Genomic DNA, 23,838 nt, shown 5'->3' with positions numbered 1-23,838 from the left:
AAAAAAATTTAAACATCAATGTTTAACTGATCATATTGACAGGATTAAAGCTGGTTTATCATCACTAATTCTCCATTAGTTCCTGTAAATCTATATTTGGTATTTAATATTGTGTAATTGCCTAAATCTGATTATCCAGCTGAGATATATTTGGATAAAATGAGTGAAAGAAGCGTCACCTGATGAGACAGTTTTGGGTTTATTTGTTACTGCATGTTAGTTTATTTCTGCAGATTTTGCTCGTCCACTGTCATCTATATTTTGCTATATGTCTATATGAAATAACATGTTAAAAAGTATTCAGTGTTACAGAATATTTGTTTTAAATGTGTCTTCTTTCTCATCTCTTATAGGTCCGGTTTGTGTCCTGCCTCCAGTGAAGGAGAAAATAGGTAAATAAAAACACACACAGTCTGTACACAGGTTGAAGATGTTTTATTCCAGTCAGGATTGAGTGTTTACAACTCTACATGTCCATTTTATTATATTTTAAATGATATGAACATATATATTTTTGATAATATATATATTTTCGCTCAGACCTGACAGCAGGCAATGAATAATAAATATAAAATTATATGTATATATTTTTTCTTTAAATAATTACTAATCAAAATCAAAACAAAAATGCAAATAATATATATATTAAAAAAACAATAAAATTACTTTTTAAAATTAAAAAAAAAAGTTTGGGATAAATTATAAATTCATGAACGAAACAATTTTTTTAATGTTTGATTTATATTAAAGATCACTTTGAATGATTCATTAATGATATTATAGAAAAACAAAGATTTTAAATTTGGGATGGTTCCGGGAGGATGGTGAAACAGTTTTCCACCGCTGTTAATCTCCGCTCAAAAATACAAATATTATTATTGAATTATTTTCTATTCAACCATTGTTTTGTATCTCCATTAATTAAAGAGGATTTTAAAACCACAGTTCTGTTGATGCCTATGATTTTGTTTTTGATGATTTACTGTTTTGTTTTCATGATGTTTTTGTATTTTAATTTAAATATTTATATGACAAAATAAATCTGATAGTGATCCTAGAGGGCACATTTTCTCCACTGGAAGGGCACCCTAGAGGGCACGTTATCACGTTTTCTCCACTGGAAGGGCACCTTAGGGGGCACTTCATCATGTTTTCTCCACCTAGAGGGCACTTTGTCATGTTTTCTCCACTGGAAGGGCACCTTAGGGGGCACTTCATCATGTTTTCTCCACCTAGAGGGCACTTTGTCATGTTTTCTCCACTGGAAGGGCACCTTAGGGGGCACTTCATCATGTTTTCTCCACCTAGAGGGCACTTTGTCATGTTTTCTCCACTGGAAGGGCACCCTAGAGGGCACTTTACCCCATTTTCTCTACTGTAAGGTCACCCCAGAGGGCACTTCATCACGTTTCTCCACTATAAGGTCACCCTAGAGGGCACTTTATACCATTTTCTCTACTGGAAGGCCACCCTAGAGGGCACTTAAACACGTTTTCTCTACTGGAAGGGCACCTTAGAGGGCACTTTATCATGTTTTCTTTACTGGAAGGGCACCTTAGGGGGCACTTCATCATGTTTTCTCCACCTAGAGGGCACTTTATCATGTTTTCTCTACTTGAAGGGCACCCTAGAGGGCACTTTATCAAGTTTTCTCCTCTGGAAGGTCACCCCAGAGGGCACGTTATCATGTTTTCTCAACTGTAAAAGCACCCTAGAGGGCACTTTATACCATTTTCTCTACTGGAAGGGCACCCTAGAGGGCACTTTATCATGTTTTCTCCACTGAAAGTGCACCCTAGAGGGCACTTAAACACGTTTTCTCCACTGGAATGGCACCCTAGAGGGCACTTTGTCATTCTTGTATACAGGTGACAAGCTGCATTACTTTTGCCCCCCACCATTGGGACTACCTGTTAGATTTGCAGACTGCTTGATGCTTTAAGGCTGGAGAAAGTGTGTTTGTAGCGGGAAGGGTTGGGAGCCAGTGAGGAGGGGTGCGTGCGGTGCTTTTCTTTGCCATGCCGAAGGCTGTTCATTATCAACATGAGGGACGGTAATCATTGAAGTGATCCACTTTTAACGGGGCTGATTGTGGCCAATTTGGGGAATGAATCCTCTGCGTCTCTGTTCTTCACTTTCTGGCCTTGTTCTGCTTTAGCCCAGTTTGTGGCCCACTTCTGTTTTTAGAAGGACAATCGATTTTGGGGCGATAATCATTTGTCCTTCTGGAAATGTCCTCTTTGTCCAGATTTCCTCCCTCCATCCTTATAAATATATAGTCCTAAATTAATCCAGTTATTCGCCAAGTGTTTCATCACAGCTTTGGTAAATGAATATCTGCTTTACAGATCAAAGATGCCGTCTCTTTGTCGAGTTAATTGAAGCAGAATCACTTCATTTAAGGTTTGAATGTGTCCTACATTACAACCTTATGGCCCAGATTGCCGTCAGTACTATTCATGACACACTGGAATCTAATAAAGTGTCTTCAGACGGATGGAGAGCCTGGAGCTAACGCACGTCAGACACATAATCTAATAACGGATCTAAATAACTTCTTTCAGTTTAGAAAATGTTCTCAGGATTCCTTTGAGTTTGTTGTTTTATTTCTCCTTGTTTGGGCTCCGACAGATTCCAGTGCTGTTAACAATAGTAATAATTGCAAAGTCAACCATTCTTTGTCCTGACCTCCTGACTTTTCTAGCATGTAAGACACCATAGAAGGCACTTTGTCATGTTTTCTCCATTTAAGGGCACCCTAGAGGGCACTTTATCATGTTTTCTCCATTTAAGAGCACCCTAGAGGGCACTTTATCATGTTTTCTCCATTTAAGGGCACCCTAGAGGTCACTTTATCATGTTTTCTCTACTGGAAGGGCACCCTAGAGGGCACTTTATCATGTTTTCGCTTCTGGAAGGGCACCCTAGAGGGCACTTTATCATGTTTTCTCAATTTAAGGGCACCCTAGAGGGCACTTTATCATGTTTTCTCAATTTAAGGGCACCCTAGAGGGCACTTTATCATGTTTTCTCCACTGGAAGGGCACCCAAGAGGTCACTTTATCATGTTTTCTCCATTTAAGGGCACCCTAGAGGTCACTTTATCATGTTTTCTCTACTGGAAGGGCACCCTAGAGGGCACTTTATCATGTTTTCGCTTCTGGAAGGGCACCCTAGAGGGCACTTCATCATGTTTTCTCAATTTAAGGGCACCCAAGAGGTCACTTTATCATGTTTTCTCTACTGGAAGGGCACCCTATATGGCACTTTATCATGTTTTCTCAATTTAAGGGCACCCAAGAGGTCACTTTATCATGTTTTCTCTACTGGAAGGGCACCCTAGAGGGCACTTTATCATGTTTTCTCAATTTAAGGGCACGCTAGAGGGCACTTTATCATGTTTTCTCTACTGGAAGGGCACCCTAAATGGCACTTTATCATGTTTTCTCAATTTAAGGGCACGCTAGAGGGCACTTTATCATGTTTTCTCCATCGTGAGGGCACTTTATCATGTTTTCTCTACTGGAAGGGCATCCAAGAGGGCACTTTTGCTGTTTCTTTCTAACGTGGGGGCACCAAGGAGTGGTAGAGGATTAAAGGGTAGATAATTAAAAAAGATAATAAATTTGGTTACTCACAATGAAGTGTATTTTTTTCTTACTTTCTTTTCTCATAGTTTTTGCTTTGTTTCTTCTAAAATGCTTTGAAATGTTCCCCTCTTCAGGCCTCTAAAAATCCAAAACAAACATTTTTTAATTGTTCTTAAAATAATATAATACATGTATTTTTTTTTTTTTAATATGTAATGCTAACATATTTTCCAATTATCCATGAATGGCATGTCAGTTTAGGTTTTTATGTTAAAGGAGGAGGAGGAAATATTCGCATAAATGTTCAAGTCAATATTTTACACTTTTATTCAACTTTATATGAGATGAGGCGAGAATTCAGAGATGTGTTTGTATAAATCTAATCTATTAATATAAGTGATCTTGTTTCTGCCAATAGAAAACAGTGATTTTCGGATTTATAGTGTTGATTGATTGGAAATGATTCAACTTTTTTCTAATGCAGTTTGGTGAATCTGGAGTCCACAAGCTGATCCCCAAACTAAACGTCTGTTTTCACCCAATACTCCTGTTCATAGTTTGTTTTGAGGGTAAATGTGATTGTCTGCTGAATGAATGGTTAAAAATAGATGGGCCTATTTGTTGCAGAGCATTTGGCACCGCCTCGTAAAGACGCATTAAGAAGTGGCACAGTCAGTGATAATCCAGACAGGAGGAGGTGCTTTCGGTTACAACAGCACAGCCTTTCACTGATGGTGACAGAGAGAGAGAGATATAGCTGTGTGCTCTACTAACTTCATCTCATTTCCCTCCTCTCAGATCTCCAATTACGCATCAGGTCTAGACGTTTCCAGTGACTCCTAACACTGGATGGACAACATGTCTCCACAGCAGCAGCAACAGGACAGCCTCAGCCGACAGCAGGAGAACAAACGGGTAAGCATTTATATCTCCTCTTTTTACATGTAGATTTGGTGATTTATTTTGGTTCAATAACTTTAACTTGAGTGCACAAAGGAGGAACAGTTCGTCTCCAGACCAGGCGGCTTATAAAAATGGAAAAATCAGTTATTTTTGTGTCTTTATTTATTCTATCTTACATCATATTTTGCTCGGAGGTAGCTGCTTTATGAATGAGTGTATTGTCCTGTTGGCTGGTCCAGTCGGGTGAGAGGTTAGACAACAGTCAAACAACAGAAGGAAGTAACATTTTAGGATGGTGGTGTCTAAAATACCACAGACAACCATAAACAATGTTACGCTTTTTATTAATTATTATTGATTAATAGCAAACAATTCAACTAACCTAAAACATCAGTTAATATCATCATGTAATTTTATTTATTTATCTTATTTAATGTGGCATCATTTTATTTTATGTATAATATATTAGCAGTATAATATGTTTTTAAATGATTAATAACACACTATAATATAGTTGTAATCAGATATATGGAGATTTTAAGTGTTTAGAAACATAATTGTTAACAATTTAAACTCATTAAGCGTCTGTTAATAATGTATAAACAAATAATGAATGCTTGGTAACAATATATAATAACTTGTCTTCAATAAACGGTTAATAAATTGATTAATAACACACTATAATGTAGTTGTATGCAGATATATGAATATTTTAAGTGTTTAGAAATGTAATTATTAACAATATATAATAATGTGTCTTCATTAAATGGTTAATAAAATGCTGATTATTATTATTATTAATAATAATAATAATAATAATAATAATAATAACACACTAAGGATTTGTGTAATCACATATAGGATTACAGCATCTATGTTATATTGTGTCATCAAGCATACAGTTATCAGTTATGGATGCTTCACAGCAGGAGTTATAGTTGACAAAGTAATAAATAATTTTAGTGCATTATAACCATTTATTAAGTGTCTTATGATTTTTTAAATGGGGGGATGGGTGGGTTACCTTTTATCAACTAAATTATGTTTTTAATTATTAAATGTTATGTCATTTGTGGGCAAATTTTACAACATATTAACAAGCGTAGTCTCTGCTCAATCACCACTGATTGGTGAACTAGTGTAATATGTAGCTTTCAACAAGTTAATTACAGACATTGTTTAGTCTACATAAATTAATTTGTTTATCATATTTGTAAATTAATAATTCATATATATATAACTGTGGTGTTAAAATCAGATCTATAAGCCAGCAGTTGGGTGGTTGATTATGTAGTTTTCTGCAGTTTTCTACTTGTCAAACTCTGAAAAATAGTGATGGACATTTTTGTTTTCATAATTTTCTAATATTTATACACCAAACGACTAATTGATGGTTCGAGAAAATAATCAGCACATTAATTGATAATGAAGATAATCATTAGTTGCAGTGCTACTGTGAACTGCACCTGCCCTTTGTGCCTATTTAGGATGTTATACTTTCCATTTGGTTTGGTTTATTATACGTTTATAGTTGACTTGACTGCTTGTTGTTTGAGGAAGGCATGCGGCTGAATTTATTTATTTATTTATTTTTGCATAATATGTAAACCTACCTATTAACCTCATGTTTTAATGGAGTGCTCCTTTTCTTGTGTTGCTGATTTAATTAGTTTTTGCTTAATTATTTAATTTATTTATTAACAGTTATTAACTTTAGTGTCTGCAAGAAGTCCTGTTAATGCTTATAGGTAACTTTCCTGCTGCATCCTTGTTTTCATTAATGATTGATTTCTACATCGGCTCCAACTTCTCACCTTTATGTTCTAAATGAAACAGATAAAGAAATACAGTTTATTGACGACTCTTTGACAGTTTGAGTAAATACAGGGAACGCTGGAGATGTGCAGTTCCACCTGTGATGAACCCAAATCCCTTAACGGTTAATGAAACAGCCCAGAAAGCTCCGGGGAAGAGCACTTATCATTTACACCAGTGGGAATCAGACTGTTACGTTCAACATGTTCTCCTCTTCTTTTATATATTGTGGCACCTGCTGCATGATTGAGGAGTAGTAGTATGAGAGCCTTGCTGTTGTTGGTCAGTAGTATTTCCCAACGTATAGCCCATATCTCCACGTGAGCTTCTGTTTATTTTGGGAGTGAAAGGTAACATGTTGTGGCCGGAGTGTCAGGAATGTTTCACCGCCGTGTGACCCCGCTAAACCAATGATATTACGCTGTGAAAAGTCAGAAATGTGTGGCGGTGGGATTGATCTTTTCTTCACTGAAAGGCCGACAGACAAATTGGTGGCTGTGATGTCATTCGGTTGGTTCCACCACTTTGGTCCGGACTGAAATACCTCAACAACTATTGGATGGATTGCCATGAAATTTGGTTTACACATTCATGATCCCTTCAGGATGAATTGTAGTAACGTTGGTGATGACTTGCTACGACCTGCAAGATGAAGGTCACCAATGATGCGCTAGTACTACCGCCTTCAAACTAATCGGCATGTTTACTGCTTGCTGACCAAGGATAACAAAAAGTAGCAGCCTCCTTTCCATAGGCCTTGACATTGTAGACATACCTACTAAACATCAGCATGTCAACTTTAACGGCATTAACAATGCAAGCAACAGTACTGACAAAACAGTGTTTACCAGAGAAGGGAACCGGAGTGTGGGCGCTGCACTTCCGCAACGACGGCGTGGGTCGAAACTAGAGATGCTAATTTAAAATATATATTTTTTTAACCGATAACCGACCCTCGTTAACCGATTATTAACCGACAAGATCAGTGCGTCCCATGCAGCGGTGCGCCAGCTGCAGTGTACGAGCACAACAGACTATTGAGTCCACAGTTCACCCGTCCGGGAGCGTTCCTGCAGCAGCCACGATGCAGCGTGTAGTGTCGAGGACACATGCAGCCACTTTACTTAGCGAGTGTCCAACAGACCGTGTGTGTGTTTGTGCTACGTTGCTGCTGGCTTCGTGCTCGCCGTAATGACCGTGATAAACACAACAATTAGGTGACCATGTCAAGAACTGTGGTTGTGTAAATGTCACCTTTCTTCAAGCTCACAAATCCTTCTACAATTAGATTAAATGAACCTTTAATGACTGTGGGGAAACTCGGATAATAGAATCAAAGCCAAGAAAAGTAGGATCTCATTACGGCTGCAAGCAGCGACTGGTAGGGTCTTATTTTAATTTGACTTAAACAACTTTTGTATTGATAAAACATGATGTAGTTATGTTATATGTGCTGATTTTAGCATCATAAACATGCAAAATGCTATATGACAGACAGCTTTCTACAAAATTCCAGCTGTTTTTCAGTGAGTAGTTGAAGTGTGAGAGAGGTCAGGAGTGTCACGGCAGAGACAGATCGAGGCTGCTGTGTACCGACACGGCAACACAGACTGTGCCATGCCGTCACCTGGCTAATCTTCGTTCTCCGACATTCCTCCGTGTTTAAATTCTCCTGCTTCAATCTGCGGAAGGCCACAGTCGGTCCCGACGACGTGATGGATGCGTTAGGATGCTTGTGTAACGAACGGGGGAAAGTGTAAACATGACATGAAGCGTGGAGTAAAGTCTGTCTCTTTGTGGGATTTGAACCTTTTTTTAGTAAAGCAGAGAAATGTGTCTTTGTATTAGCAGATAGAAGTCATCATTCAGATCATTTTACAGCTGTTTTAAGTGTTCAAATGCGACTTTCTGTTACACCCTGGATACATAAATGTTAATAATGCAGTGGTCAGACAGTGTTTTGATTTGGTTGATTATCATCGTCTCTCTTTGTCTCTTGTAGTGGACGAAGTCTCAGAGTTGTCGGCGCCAGTCCGCCCCGTCTCTGGTCATCACCAAGGCTCTCATCAGGTCCAAGACTCTCTCCAGGTACGGTAAAATACATTTAAAGACTCCATAAGTCTGAGAAACAAACAGGGCAGGGGCTTCTTAATTTTCTAGGTGGCTGAATCTGTAAGTTAATGGTGTAGTTGCGGTTGTTGCGGTTTACAACCAGCTCATACTTATGTACACACGTGTATGTATTCACACAGATGAGTCTGGATGTATTCGGTGTCGATAGGGCACGACATCCTGCAGTTTAAGTCATCCCAGTTGATGTTCAGTGTCACTTACACAGAGGTCACTGAGGTCAGTTGGACAAAACCCTGAAACCACACTCTTACTCATGTGCACGCACACACTCGCATGCCCCAGGCACAACCCAGAGCGAGGTGTTGAATCCACCAGGATAGATAATCCTCCTGTAACTAGTTATTAGAGGATCAGGCATCTATAAATAGCTCTGTCTCTGAACGTATGGAGCGGGAAAGTGAAGAAGAAATAACCTCATTAAAAAGCTCCGACAGAGGAGGAGGGGGGGCGCCTCGCTAAATAACACCCACCAACCACAAAGACCCGGAGAGCTGACGCCGTCTAGGCCTCTGTGTTATGACATTACTCTCGCTCCAAGTGTGCACATGGCTAATACGATATATCACTGACATATGAAATCATATTTAATACTCTTATCAACATGGGAGTGGGCAAATATGCTGCTTTATGCAAATGCATGTATATATATATCTTTCACTGTTATCCTATTTACTAACAATTTTGAAAGATCCCTTTTCAAATCTTGCCTTGGAAAAAGTTCAATTTAAGGATGCGAGCACTGCGGCTTCTTTTAGATCCAACGTTCACGCACATGACTTCAAATTACATTACACAGTTTACATAACGACGAGTCCTGTGGTCTCTTATTATTCTCTTATTGAATCTTAACGTCAAAGTGGATCATGCAAAATGTCAGTATTTGGAAGCTTTTTTTGTATTTGGTGATGAGGGAGGGAGACGGAGATCTGAAGTGAATAATCTAATAAAGCCGTCATAAGAGAGAGACGGAGGCTGACTACGTCTTTGTGTTAACTCTACGACGTCACAGCCAAACATGCTTTCATTATTTCTTTAACGCATTAACACAACTTGCGATTTTTAGGTTGTTTAGGCTCAGTTTTAAAGCTAGAGTGAAGATACTGACATCATAAGAAACCAGAAAACCTAATCAATCCATTGGTACCAACCATGTCGTACTAATGAAGGAGGAAGGAGACTAAATAACGCTCCAAACTTACGCTACATTTTGTCGAGGAAAAACTGGCATAGCCATTTCCAAAGAGGTCCCTTTACCTCTGACCTCCAGATATGTGAATGTAAATGGGTTCTATGGGTACCCACGGGTCTCACCTTTACAGACATGCCCACTTTATGATAATCACATGCAGTTTGGGGCAATATTTCTGCAGTTTCTGGACAATATTTGTCAATGTTTTGTGTTGTTAATTGATTTCCAATTGATTTTTGCATGAAGCAGCATATTTGCCCACTCCCATGTTGATAAGAGTTTTAAATACTTGACAAATCTCCCTTTAAGGTTCATTTTGAACAGAAAAAAAATTGCGATTAATTGCAAATTAATCGCGATTAACTATGGACAATCATGCAATTAATCCCGATTAAACATTTTAATCGATTGACAGCCCTATAATCTCATTATAAGAGAGGAAGGTTTGACCTAATTAGTCAGCAGCTGCTTAGTATTACCAGTACAGTACAAGTTATTGTGTTATGTACTGTAAGAGACAGTAGAAGTGGTAGCACGGGTTGTTTTGATATTGCACCAAGTCTGCGTAACATTACAGAAGTTGGAGTGAGAGAGGACGTGTATGTATCTCTAGGTATCCCGAATCTTCACATATCATAGTGGATATTCTATTCTATATTTGAACGTATAAAATAAAACATGTGAGTGATTTTTGTCTCTGTGTGTTTGTGTTCCAGAGAGAGCGTCCTGGTTCCTGTGTGCCCAGAGACCTGCTCATTGGTCCAGTCCTTCCTCGTCGGCACCGATCGGTCGTTCCTTCTCCACGGACACGCCCAGCTGAAGACCGGGATGCAGACTCAGGACCGACACCTCTTCCTGTTCACCGACATCCTGGTGATCGCCAAAGCCAAGTAAGTGTGAGCATATTTTTGGCTGCTCCTCGTGCCCTTCAGTTGGTGAATTAGGTTAATGCCGTTCCTCTCTTTTCCCAGATCAGCCAACCACTTCAAGCTGAAGGCCCAGGTGTGTGTGTGTGAGATGTGGACGGCGGGCTGCATGGACGAGGTGTGTGAGGGAAGCACCAACCCAGAGAGGAGCTTCGTCATGGGCTGGCCCACCTGTAACTGTGTGGCAACGTTCAGGTAACACTCTCACACACACAGACTGAGTCTAATGAGATATTTTAGTTAAACTCAAACTTTATCTTTCTCTAAACTTTGCTCGGGTTCATGGTTTATGTTCACGCCGCCTCACGTCAGAGGCTGTTAAATGTGTTTATGTTCCAGTAGTAAATATGTTGGTGAGGCTGTAAACACGACCTTTAAAATGCCAAATGAACAGAAAACAGACAGGATGAGCACTTGTATAGAGAGTCAAACTGAATATTTCTGCATACTGGGGTCCCTGAATTACATAAATTGGGTATCACTGTAAAGCTGAGACTCTTGTGGATCCATTGAGCCCAACTGTATTCATGTGTGATGATGTTAGTCCTCATAGGAGACCTATTTTCTGAACTTTGACCTCTCTGTATAAAATGACCTGTGGTGACCTCTAGGATAATCACAGCCTCATGAAACTTTACAGCCACAAACTAGAGACCTAGAGCATTCAGAGGATGGATGGATCAAACTAGAGACCTAGAGCATTCAGAGGATGGATGGATCAAACTAGAGACCTAGAGCATTCAGAGGATGGATGGATCAGACTAGAGACCTAGAGCATTCAGAGGATGGATGGATCAAACTAGAGACCTAGAGCATTCAGAGGATGGATGGATCAAACTAGAGACCTAGAGCATTCAGAGGATGGATGGATCAGACTAGAGACCTAGAGCATTCAGAGGATGGATGGCTTTCCTAGCTAGATTGACAATAAGGAGGTTTCTGAGCAGTTTACACAACAGAAGTGCTCACCATCCAATCGCCGAAAATGCAATTCTTGCTCCAAATGTCAAAAGTGTTGATACCAAATCACAGCATGGCTTTTTCTATGGTGTTCCTCAAGGTCTTGGTGTGAATTGGAGGGATTATTAATCATTTTTATCAATTCTTGAGTGGTAAAAAATTGTTAAATTTAGCACCAAATCTGTACAAATGGTATCGTCCCAAAAATTGCTGCAGCAACTTATGAGACATAATAGAGCATGGGGATGACCATCATATACTTCTATAATAGCCATTATACACTTGCACAACTTGACACACAGTGCTGAACTGCATCTCAAATTAATCTTCAGGTTCCCAGCTTTCAGATGATGTACACCACTTCTATGTGACATCTACTGCTGACCTGCTAGCTCCCACTAAAAAAGGACAATAACAGGTTTATTGTGAGTCTCGTAGTGTTAATCTGTGAACTAACATGTTCTCCATGTTCCCCTCAGCTCAGCAGATCAGAAAGAGAGATGGCTCTCCCTCCTCAAAAGGTAAACTCGGCCTTCATGCATCAACATAAAGTGCGTCTATATGTTTTTGTAGAGAAATGTGACGCTTCATGTCTCCTCTTTGTTTTCCCTCCAGTCTCATAAAAGAAGAGAAAGAGAAGGAGGAACCTAAAACTATTCCTCTCAGAGTGTACGGGAAGGGAATCAATACTTTTGCTGTCGTAAGTTTGATCTACGTTTACATGTACCTGTAAGATTTTTATATATATATAATCAAGTGTTTTTGTAGTGATACTTGTTGTGTAGAGTACGTGATGTGCTGTTGATCTTGCACCATATATGTCAGTATGTCCTTCTCCACCCCCGATTAGACCAAGACGCTCCCGGTCAGCAACTCAGATTCAACCAACGAGGTGATCCGACTGGCCCTGCAGCAGTTCGGCATCATAGTGAGTGAAGACAATCAGTTCCTCCTGCTTTCATAAAGAGCGATATATATGTTTAGTCTGTCTCTTTGTGATGAGAATGTGGACACTAGTATCTTATTTTTATCCCCAGATAATACTGTAAATGTGTTGATCATGTTTAATTTAGGGCAACGCCTCTAATTCCTTTAACACTTTAACGCAACTTGTGATTTTTAGGTTGCAAAAAGTAATGTCGCTACACCGGACATTTTACAAGAAAAGATGACGCTCAATGTGTGTAATGCACTTATTTTGATCTTTACCGTCGGGTGGCGGTGTGTCTGGTCTCTCCGGCAGAGCTTTCGCTGCGGGGCCGGCTGTTACCGCTCCGTCCTCCGCACTGCGACTACCTCATTAACGTTATGGTTCAAATCTGAAATCTGAAAGCTTTTGCTTCTCGCTTCGACACCAAATCCTCCGCCATCGTCTCGTCCCATGTGTGTGAAATCTGACTCGGAGCTGAGACTCCTTATGTATGTTGGATTCACTTTCAGTTTATAGCGCCTGTCGTCCGACTTTGTACTGATAACCTGCCTCTGATACGTGAAAATGAACTAAATGGGTTTTATTTCTGTAAAAGAAAAAGCAAAACGATGGTGGGGACGATGGATACGTAATGTAATCGGTGTGTGCCCAACCACCATGTAACACCGATAACACCGACTACCGCGACAAGCCTACTGTCCCAACATCCTCGAATACTTCTTCCCAAACCCAGAACAACAACGGGTGATGTTTTCACAGAAGCCCTGCAGCCTAACGTCGGCTCAGTTGTGCCAGTTCCATGTGATAAACACTCAGCATGTGAAGGCTGAAGGAGAATACTCTCCTTTGTCACATCTCCGCTTCCTAAAATATATTTTAGGACCGTCTGTGTGGTTTCTAACATCCTGTTCTCTCTGAGGCTGTGTCTTGTTTTTATCATCATCTTTGTCTGTGTATTTGCTCAGGGAAATGTGAAAGACTACCAGCTGTGGGTCATCTCCAAGAGGGACAACGCCCCCTACCCTCTGATTGGTTGGTTTGACTAAATATCATCAGATTCTGTCGTCCTTTAATTGTTTGTATTCTAATAACGTGATGTTACGGTGCATCCAGAGAGTGATACGGCTTTCTTGTCCTCCGTCTCAGGTCACGAGTTTCCCTTCAGTATCCAGATGAGTCATGTGAGACTCACGGTGTCTCAGGGAGGCGGTGGCGGCGGCGGGGACGTAGACTGTCAGCGGGCCATGCAGATGGAGCAGATGCAGGTGTTCAAGCAGTGCCAGTTCATTATGAAGCCTCGACCTGTTGAAACGCCGCACGTATCTGCAGGTGAGGTCGTTATAGAGAGGTGAAGTTTTATCCAACGACTCCTGGTCTTTCTCTCTCCGTTGACTACCATTCATATTTCTTTATGAAATAAGATCCCATGGGGTCCATCAGACTTCGCCTCATTCAAAAAAAGTAATGAAAACAGTAGAATGAGCCTTTTTGCTGATGCATTCTGGGATACTGTGTTGTCTTCTCAGAGTGGTCTCAGAAGCCTTTTAAAAGGAGGCGTTCCCTCATCACCTGGGCCTTCTGGCGAGGCTCCTCCTCTCACCTGAACGAGCTGTCCCTCGCCGGCGGGCCCCGCGGCTGCCTGTTCAGCCAGCCGCTCAGCAACGTGTGCATAGAGGACGCTCTGCCAAAGCCGATCATGGTGAGTGGGCACGGTTCAGTTACACCTCGTTTCTCACTCAGTATTGTGACGGTAAAGAAACAAACTCTCTCCCTCACCAGGAGATGATGGCGTTTCTGTACCACGAGGGTTCGTGGACGCGGGGGATCTTCCGGCGCCCGGCGGGGGCTCGGGCTGTGAGGGAGCTGAGGGACTCTCTGGACGCCGGAGAGTTTCAACTTCCTCTGACAAGAGACCACGTCTTTCTCATCGCCGGAGTCTTTAAGGTGACTAAAATTAGATTATAAAAAATCATGATATATAGTAATATATATATAGAATCGTCACCCCTCTATCATGATACGTATCACCAGATTGTTGCTGACACGCAGCCCTGATAGCAACGTACTGCAGCACCATGGTGTTCATGTGTTATTTACCTTATTGACCCACATCTGTAAGCACAACACGAATCGGCTTCCCTCCTCCTCCTCAGCCTCGGCCACGTTAGCAGGACAAGCTGTTCACTGCAGAGGAGCCTAGATTGGCTTGTTAGTGTAATCTGGATTATAATCTGTTATTATCTGGAGGGTTAACGGAGAGAGCTGCTGTACATGAGCGCTTAAACTGTGTCACGTATTTATTTACACCGGAGATGTTCTCATTTATATTAATGGTTTTATCTGTCACTTCTACCAAGTCATCAAAACATCTTTACACCAAATCACTCAACCAACACCTGGAAATACACAATAAACTATGATTTGTACGTGATTATTAACTGATGTGTGCATGTCTTTCAGGATTTCTTGCGCAGCATCCCGAGCAGCTTGCTCTGCTGTGAGCTGTTAGAAGAATGGATAGATGTGCTGGAGGAAGAGGAGGATGAGGGAGAACAAGTGCAGGACATAAAGAGGTAACAGGCACACACTACTATATTGTTATGGTGTCTTCACACCAAGAGCGTATCCGCGGGATGCTGCAGTGAAAGCCTATCAGCGTTGAGATTCTCCTCCTGTCGTCACTCAGGTCACTGACGTCACTGACGTTCAATCAGCAATGGAGGAAAAGACTCTAGTATGTGTCTGTGGTCACCCAGAGCTATGATAGTACATCATATCTGTACAAATGTTTGTGTATAAACCACAGACTGTCTCTGGTAGAAACAACAACGTCGCTGCCGTATTTATGCCAACTAGATGACGTTAAGTTGTTGATGGAGCAGCTGCATAGCCTGGCACTGATCCATCAGAACTCCATTCACAAAACAAGCATTTTAAAAGTAGTTTGCTTGTCGCCTTGCGGACAGACCAGACAAAACATGAATTCAGACTTTTTACAAATCGGCATCATTATGTAGTTATTTCGGCATCATTTTGATCTGTTTATTGCAATTAAATCACAGCACAATGTGATGCGTGGCTTGCTAGATACAGTCAGTGCAATGGCACTGTATCGGTACAGGTGCGTTTTTTATCACAAGGGATTGCCTCGCTTTCCAGCATTGGATGCTTGATGGGCTGCCACTAGACACAATGCACTTTGCATCTGATTGGACGAATGTTTTTCCTCGTGGGCTGCTGCTCTCGGCTTTCAAATCCAAAAAAACATTTGGCTCATTTGGAAACTTTCTTCTCTTATATTACGAAAATAGTTCACCGAAATGTGTTTCTGAAAAATTTGATGTGAGAAATAAGCCATGCATTCGCTAAAGCTGTCTTTATTTCATTATGTATTTATTAAAGTAGCCTAGACCTCAACTTTGTGCAAATGAGGAGCGGACAACGTGACGCCCTGTCTCTGGAATGGTGGAGCCACGCTACCAGAATGCATTGCCTGGCTGCTTACATAGACAATGAACGGGAAGCGTGGAAAGGACGGAGGCTGTGGACACGTACCTTCACGTCGGCCGCTTCTCATTTGTGTAAAGTTGAGGTCTGTGCTACTTGATGTCACAGGCGTCCGACGCGACTCGCAGCCTCTGGAAACTCCTGAGGAACTTTAAAACTAAACGTTCTCGATCTAAAATGAAGACAGATTCAGCAACTGCACAGCTAACAGCTTATGTTTTCAGAAACACATTTTGGTGAACTATTTTTGTGAAATAAGAGCCGCCATGTTGGTTGTGGTTTGAAAGCTGGGAGCAGCAGCTCACGAGGGAAAGCGTTCGTCCAATCAGGTGTCTCGTAGCGGCTCATCAAGTGTCCAAAGCTCACCGCCGGATGATGTTATGAACCCAGACATGACGGCGTTTGGTTTTCTGACATATCTGGGACGTCCACAACATGTGCAAAGCAGCAACAGTAGTTATTTCTCCCATGGTTGATGGCGGAAAGAAAGATGGAGACAAGCTCTTTCTCCTCTCCGGCGCGTCTAGCGTGAATGAACACAAATGATACCGGCGGTCCAATTGGCTTTACTCAGGTGTGAACACGTCATTGCTCTGTGTTTTTAGTGTCATGTGATGAGATCATTCCTTTAACTGAACGGCGTGAATGTCGTCTTTCTGCAGGATGATGTGCCGCCTGCCTAAAGAAAACGCCCTGCTGCTTCGCTACCTGCTGGCCATGCTGCACGGCATCGAGGGCAACGCCCAGGAGAACCAGATGACCAGTTTCAACTTATCGGTGTGCATCGCTCCCAGCATGCTTTGGCCTCCCGGAGTGCCGTGCAGCCCCGAGGTGGAGGGAGAAGGAACTAAGAGGGTAAAGAAGACATAACTTTATACACGGTGGAATTTGACCCAGATAGAGTTGGCTACTCTTGTTATTTTGACTTGGACACCCAGGATTGTTGTAACACAATGAAATCAGTCTGTCTAAGCTCAGGAACAAAGAGAAGTGTGTTAGTTTTGTCTGTGAGTCATAAATGATAGCCCACATTTAGCTCATGAACTGCTGCTGGCCTGGGATCAGGACTACTTCCTCTACTTCTCAAATCAGCTTTAGAGAAAAGGTCACAGTTTGAGTTTGATGGGAAAGAAGCAAACTCCAGAGATAAAGTCTGGCAAAAGTTACAGAGTATTTAGTAGCCTTAAGAAGTTAGTTAGACGATGAACTTTGAGAAACACTGAGTTGTTACATTCTGTTGTTCTGATTGAACCTCAGTTTGTTACACTATTTAAATGTCCTTTTGTCCGCTGCAGGTTTGCGAGCTGGTGAAGTTCATGATCGAACACTGTCAGCAGATCGTGGGAGAGGATCCGTCCTCGCTGTTTGGAGGGCCGCCGCAAAGACTCAACGATGACGAGATAGGATCAGGTACGGAGATATGTTTTTGTTCAAGTCTTTAGATGCATTTTGATATAAAAACGTGAAAGTGTGGCATAGAACAAGAAGTAATTGCACAAGTGACACAGGGATGCAGGATTATTAGTTTTTATTTCATTGGTAGTGACCAACCATAAAGTATTTAGTGGCTAGTTTCTCGCTGTCTTCTTACATCTGTGTGATTTCTGTCTTCCTCCTCCCCTGCTAGAGTCCTGGTCGTACCCTCTGACAGACTCATCCTACGACAGTCTGGAGAACGAGCTGGACAACATCAGCGGCGGCTCGCCGGGCTTCTGCAACCGACGGCACGTTAGACCCAAAACACTCCAAGGCAGCCTGGACTCCATCATCACGTTCAGCGACTACGACCACGACACAGACCCCGATAACCAGCAAACCCACACCGACAGCCCGCAGGGTCTGAAGCTACACCGACTGGGGAGAACCAGCAGCAGCAGAAGGCCGGACGAAGACCTCTCCTGCGCCGCCAAGGACGCACCGACTGCGGACACGTCCCCCAACCTGGACTCGCTGTCCCTGGATGGTCGGCGCAGACAGCGGCGGCGTTCAGAGCCGGCTATAGCGTACATGGCCAAGCTTCGGCCGTGCGTTTCGGGGAGTATTGAAGGTCTCTCTGGCGAGGATGAAGAGGAGCTCTACAGGAAGCCGAGCAGCACCAGGAGAGCTGTGGAGGTGAGCTCCCCCAGCATCTCCTCCATCTCCCCTGCACAATCAATGGACTCTCTGGACCTCCTCATTAGTGACCACACCTGGGCCACCAGACGAGGGCTTTACACAACCAAAGCCTCCCACCTGGCCTCCAGTGCTGCTTCTTCATCTGTTCCCTTAACAATAAGCTCCACCGGTGGACAACCAGACCTGGGGACTTGTCCAAAAGGCTCCCCACCCAAAGACACAGTCAACTGGGGGACCCTGAAAGGCTGCAGGGGCCTCCACCCAAACTCCTGGCTGAAGAAAGGTCGGCGGCTGTCACTGACCCAACAGGACAACTTGGAGAAGGAAGAAGAGGACAAGACGGGGGTGAGTCAAAGTGTCAGACTTTTTTTTTATTACATGTCTTTGTTGAGTAGTCGATTGTCAATCACGGTGTTCTACAGTCTGTTATTTCTTTATAACAGACCGTTGCTATGTATAACAGACTTTTGCTATGTATAATGGACTGTTGCTATGCATAATGGGCTGTTGCTATGGGTGCAGTTGTGATGTCGGACTCAGGTGGACTGTTTTGTGTCAAGTTATTGATTTGTTGAGTAAGTAGCCGTGTAATAAAATGTCAATAATGACTGGTTCGCTGTACATTATCCCTTTTTTGGCACACTGTGACCATTTTATAACATACTATGCTCTGACTTGTTGGACTTTTACTATGTCCTTTTTTATACGGTGACTTGTTTTATAACATTGTATACATGTGACATAGTGTGACTTTGTTGAGGATACTAAAGATGTTTTGTGACCTGCTATACTACTAATACTGTCACCTTTTTATAACACTATGCTATGACTTTATTTAATGACATTTTTATGTCATACTATACTATGACTATGTTTTTTTGTGACTGATTTGGGTGAAACAGATTGTTCATAGACAGGAATTCAGAGACTTGATTAAAGACTGTGCTGTAGTGTTTTTGACAGGAAAGGTAGTATGTGGTAGGTAGGATTGGTACTTTTTGCTGTTGGCTGCAGGATCAAAGAAGTGATTACTTATGGCTGAAACGTTATTGGTAAAGGATAAGGTGAACTTGTTTGGAGTGAGCAGAGTAGAGGTTGGAGGAGGAATGAGTTGTGCCACTGATGTTTTGATAAATAGTGTTTAAACTGGAGGAGAAAGGGAGTGCAGCTGGTGTGGTAGTGGTGTTTTGTGGACAGATTTCAGGTTTCAGTCAGGGCTAGTACTTACTACTTACTGAATGTCTCAGTTTAACATTGTCTGCACATGTGCTTAGAAACACCATCTGAAAGCCATCTTTAATTCAGCTATTTTGCGACTTGCATATTGCTCAGCCCTATTGTTTGTCATCTATGAAATGAGATAAGAAGACATGTGTGTGTGATTAGAGATTTTAATCTTAATGTGTGTTGGGTTAGATAAGAGTTAAGTTAGCATGCAAGACCTTTTCTCTGTGTGAAGCGTAACTAAACATGTCAAGTGTGTCAAAGCCAGCCACCCAAACATCCTAACTACAAATAGTCACACACAAAAGGCAATAAAGAGCATTTAATGAAATCAGTAAATGTACATCGACAGAGGTTAAACATTCTTGCTTAGCCATCTGCGCTAATGTAGGACCAGGTACTTTAACCAGTCCACGGAAGAAAAGTATTTTCTTGGTTAACTGCCAGTTGCATTTGTAGATGTTGGAGGAGTCATGTTTGGAGAGTTTTGGTTCAATCCTTTGTCTCTCTAGAGTTCACAGGTTGGCGCCAACTTGGTTTGTTCCTGCGTGCAAAGTGAGATAGCAGACTTGGTTTCAGTTGTTAGCAGTAGGAATGTTAAAAAGTAAGTCTTTCACCTTAGAAGAAGTTCTTTGTGTCCATCTGTCGGTAGCAGCACTTCTGCTGGTGTCTTGCAGGTTCTTTTGTTGCGAGGTTGAGAAGAGAAGAGAAGATTCAGACAAAGGGCAGCCATGTGGTCTGGTCCATGATGGACAGAGAAATGGGTATAGCACAAGTTAGGCATGCAGCAAGAGAACAATACGGACAAAGGAGAATACAAACTTGTAGAATATTGCGTCCTAGCTCGGTCGAACTCTAGCAGGTTCTTCTGTGCAGAGGTTAAGAGACAGACAAAGGGTTTAGTCATTGCACATGAGAACTAAATTGTGCCAAGCAGGAATTTCAAAAAAGATAGTCACCTGTGTCTTCTGCCTCTTGTGGTTCTTTTGGTCCAAGGGTGAGAAGAAAGGATTCAGGATTGAAGGACTCTGAAAGACAGGCAAATGTTTGTAGCACATGGCAACGAGAGAGAAATGCAATAAAATGTTGAGAATGCAGGAAAAAAAGACAAACCTGGAGAAAAGCCGGCATAGTCCCATGCCCTCGCCCTTTTCCTCAGACGCTCTTTTTGCGAAGACCGATTTTTGCCAAGACCAATCTCAAAATAAGGTCTTTGCAAAATGAGGTCTTCGCAACAATGAGGTCTGAGCAACCATGTCGTCTATGCGCATCCCGACTGTCGCTTCTCGACTGCCGCTTCCGCTGACGCTCCACAAACTCCCGGCTTATGTACTGGCAGGCGCACCTGAACTTGCCCCGGACTGATTGCTCAACAGCTGACCGCGCTTGTTCCTGATTGCGCACCGGCCAATCGCAGCGCTCGGAAACCAAACACACTGCTCAACTTGACAACGAGCCAATCGCTAATCACCTTCCTATCCTCTAGTTCACAGCTTGTTCTGCTACTCTTTGATGCAAACCACATACTTCACTCTTGGTTTCCCAATTCAGTAGTCTCCTCACGTTACCCTGGTGTGCACTGGACTTTTTATATACCTTGCTTACCGATGCGCCGATCCAGATTTGACTTAAACATTGCTTTCCTAACTTTGTAAACCGCAATGTGACCCATTACTATTAACGTGACAACTCTTTGTAACTTGACACTTGGTAAAATCTTCTAAATTAACAGAGACTACAATTAAAGTGTCAACCTTTTTAATGCTGCAACAAATATCTCCTTTTGTGTTTCTACAAACAGGGAGGACCCGCTGACAAGTCGCTTACACTTGGGAAACCCGTCCCAGACAAAGGTAAAGGAAAAATGCTCTGCAGCAGCCAAGCCAAGACCAAAACCTCCTTCAGAGCAGGAGGAAGCCATGTGAAGGGGAGGCCTGTCCAGGAGCCTCACAAGCCAAGACATCTCAAACAGGACTCATCCAGCCCCCCTTCCCACCACCGCTCTACAGGGAGTCTCCAAATCCCCAAGTCCCCCTGGTTCCGGTCCTCAGACTCTACATTAACCATTGGTCAGCTCGACAGAACCCACGCCAACACCGGAGGTGACGCCGCTAACCAAAGGAGCGCAGCTGAGAGTGAAGTGAACGAGCTGAAGCAGCCGTCGCCGTCTTTGTTCTACAAGCAGAGCGGGCCGTGTCTGTCCCTGTTCAAGCGACACAGGTCTCGCTCTGTGGAGGAGGCGTGCAAAATCACGCTCTACAAGCGCCGGGGGTCAGAACCCGAACGGCAGGTTGTGGACCGAGCCGCCGCCTCCGCCCTCGCTCGGGCGAGGCTGCCGAGCGACCCGGGACTGAAGGTCCCGGAGGTGGATTCTCAGGAAGGGACGCCAGAGTCCCGTTTCTGTCTTTCTCCCTACGGCACCAAAGCAGTGAGGGACTACTTCACTACGCACCCGCAGAGTAACCCTCAGAGCAGCCAGCAGGTGGCGCTCTCCCTGGTGGAGAATCGCAGGGAGTGGCTGAAGAGATGCAGCGATCCCACAGCAGAAGCAGACTTTGATCAGCTGCTGTTTGCTGAAGAATCTTACGTCTGATGATGTAATAAAACTGGATTAGATGAACACAACGAGACACATCCTTTAAAGAGACTGTTTGTAACTACAAAATCCAACACTGCTGTTTTCAACCTACACATACATCATTAGTTATTACTCTGCACCTTAAATGCATTATCGCTTTTTGGTGTTTGTTTTAGACTAATGCACATCTTGTGATACATTTTAAATCTGTAACAGGACTTGAAATTGAATGACTTTGCTTTGGTATAACAAATTGGAAGAAAACTGGTAAGTCAACCCAGGGTTTCTCAATCTGGCTACGAGTGCGTTCCATAAACAAACGAAGAGCAAACTATAATATTAGACAAATACTAACAAGTTAAACACACAATCCAGCCTAAAAGTAACACAGTAGAAGCTGGCAAAAACCTGAAAACCCATGTTAACCCTGAAGTTACCTCGCTAACCCTACATCCTGCTTCCTATTAAAGGCCTAAGGTACATTTTTTATTTTACACACAAGTAAATAAGTACTTTTTACACTTTGCCTAGAGCTTATGCCATTAAGGGAATTTATGTTTTTGCTTTTATGTCCTTACACATGCTGAAAGAATACTACTTTGTAACCTTATTTATATTGAAATAATATATCAGAGTCTGAACTGATGGTATCAAATGATTGAGGAAACTATATCTGATCTTAAGGAATGTGTTTGATTTTTTAACTACATCAGGCCAAAGTTAAAACCTGCCAATTTAAACTACCTGCTGTTGCCTTAGAATCTCTCTCATTAATGATTAATCATTGGTTTGACCCGATAGCTCATTTATATATAACAAAGTGGGTTTTTTAGATGATTTTCGCCCCCAGATTAATAAATAATTAGGGATTGTACTCCGTATCGACACTGATTATTACTTCTATGATTAGTTTTGGTTAAAAGCAAATAGAGCCCGCCGACTACACTTTTTACAAGTACGCACTTGATTACAAAATAAACGCTAACTAGTTGCATTTGAACATAATTAATATGACACATTATGGGATATAATTACAATATTGTTGTTGTTTACTAGGCCTGTAGAGTTAAATGCAGCCTGAATACACACTGTGACTTTGCCTAGAAACTACACTTTGCATTTTACACCAAAAGAACAGCTTTTATAACGGCTTATATAAAAGAAGATGAATCTTAACTTTAACAAGTTGACTTTTCTTAGGTCATGTCATTATTAACTATTTAATGGAAAACTTCCTTAAAAACTTCCTGTGCTTTTTTTTGTGAAATATTTACTGATGTTTGTCCACGGAGAGAGATTAAAGTATCATTATAGGGCTGCACAATTATGCACAAAATGATAATCACAATTATTTATCACGATTATTCCTAGATTTATATTGCAAATTCACATTTAAATAAACAGAGCGCTGCTTTCACTTCCATGTTGTGCTAAATTCTTCATATTATTTTACTTAGTTATTGTCATCTATAGTGGTTATTTACATTAAAACATGCAATTCAAATGATTTGGAAATTAATGATTTTATTTTTAATGATCAAAAAAAAATCTTTGAATTTGTAGTTTTAATTATATATATTAAAAGCTGTTTTGAGGTAGTATTAGGTCACTAATCTGGTCATAATTATCTCTTTAATATCTATTTTATATTGCTGTGAAAACATCTCCTTCAAACTACTGTAGTTATTCAAGTTTCTCACCAAAAACTACATTTTACAAGAATACATTTCATTACATTGCCCAATACTCATTTTACTGAGTAGAGCTTGAATGCACCATAATATGCTCCATACTGTCATTAGCTGGGATTAATGCAGCACAGAATGAGCGGAGCATTTTAATCGTAAATATCACAGTCGATCATGTTTGTTTATTTAATTGTGGAAAGACAAAATAGTGATCGCGATTAATATTCTGTTAATTGTGCAGCCCTATATCGTTATTAAACTGACTTTTCTAGGTGATTA

The 23,838-nt window shown here is 41.6% G+C and overlaps 1 protein-coding gene and 1 long non-coding RNA gene across 2 annotated transcripts; one reads left to right on the top strand and one right to left on the bottom strand.

Moving 5' to 3' along the window:
* Nucleotides 1-373: 373 nt before the first annotated feature.
* LOC119483498 (rho GTPase-activating protein 20-like) lies at nucleotides 374-21,918 on the top strand. Its single transcript, XM_037761649.1, has 17 exons — nucleotides 374-392; nucleotides 4,389-4,505; nucleotides 8,311-8,396; nucleotides 10,347-10,520; nucleotides 10,602-10,751; nucleotides 11,996-12,037; nucleotides 12,132-12,216; nucleotides 12,367-12,444; nucleotides 13,413-13,479; nucleotides 13,594-13,776; nucleotides 13,974-14,146; nucleotides 14,227-14,391; nucleotides 14,908-15,020; nucleotides 16,617-16,809; nucleotides 17,250-17,364; nucleotides 17,582-18,414; nucleotides 21,095-21,918. Exons 2-17 carry the CDS (start codon nucleotides 4,440-4,442, stop codon nucleotides 21,884-21,886), a joined length of 3,315 nt encoding a protein of 1,104 aa, XP_037617577.1. The 5' UTR covers nucleotides 374-392; nucleotides 4,389-4,439; the 3' UTR covers nucleotides 21,887-21,918.
* On the bottom strand, nucleotides 19,598-20,426 carry LOC119483580. The gene is made up of 3 exons (XR_005205731.1): nucleotides 20,407-20,426; nucleotides 19,911-20,031; nucleotides 19,598-19,837 (listed from the first exon to the last, which is right to left on the bottom strand). It is a non-coding gene; the product is annotated as an uncharacterized LOC119483580 (long non-coding RNA).
* Nucleotides 21,919-23,838: the final 1,920 nt, after the last annotated feature.

The sequence above is a fragment of the Sebastes umbrosus genome, chromosome 24, assembly GCF_015220745.1.
Source record: "Sebastes umbrosus isolate fSebUmb1 chromosome 24, fSebUmb1.pri, whole genome shotgun sequence".
Taxonomy (NCBI): Eukaryota; Metazoa; Chordata; class Actinopteri; order Perciformes; family Sebastidae; genus Sebastes; species Sebastes umbrosus.
The sequence above is the reverse complement of the archived record's forward strand: the minus strand, read 5'-3'. Positions and strand labels throughout refer to the sequence as shown.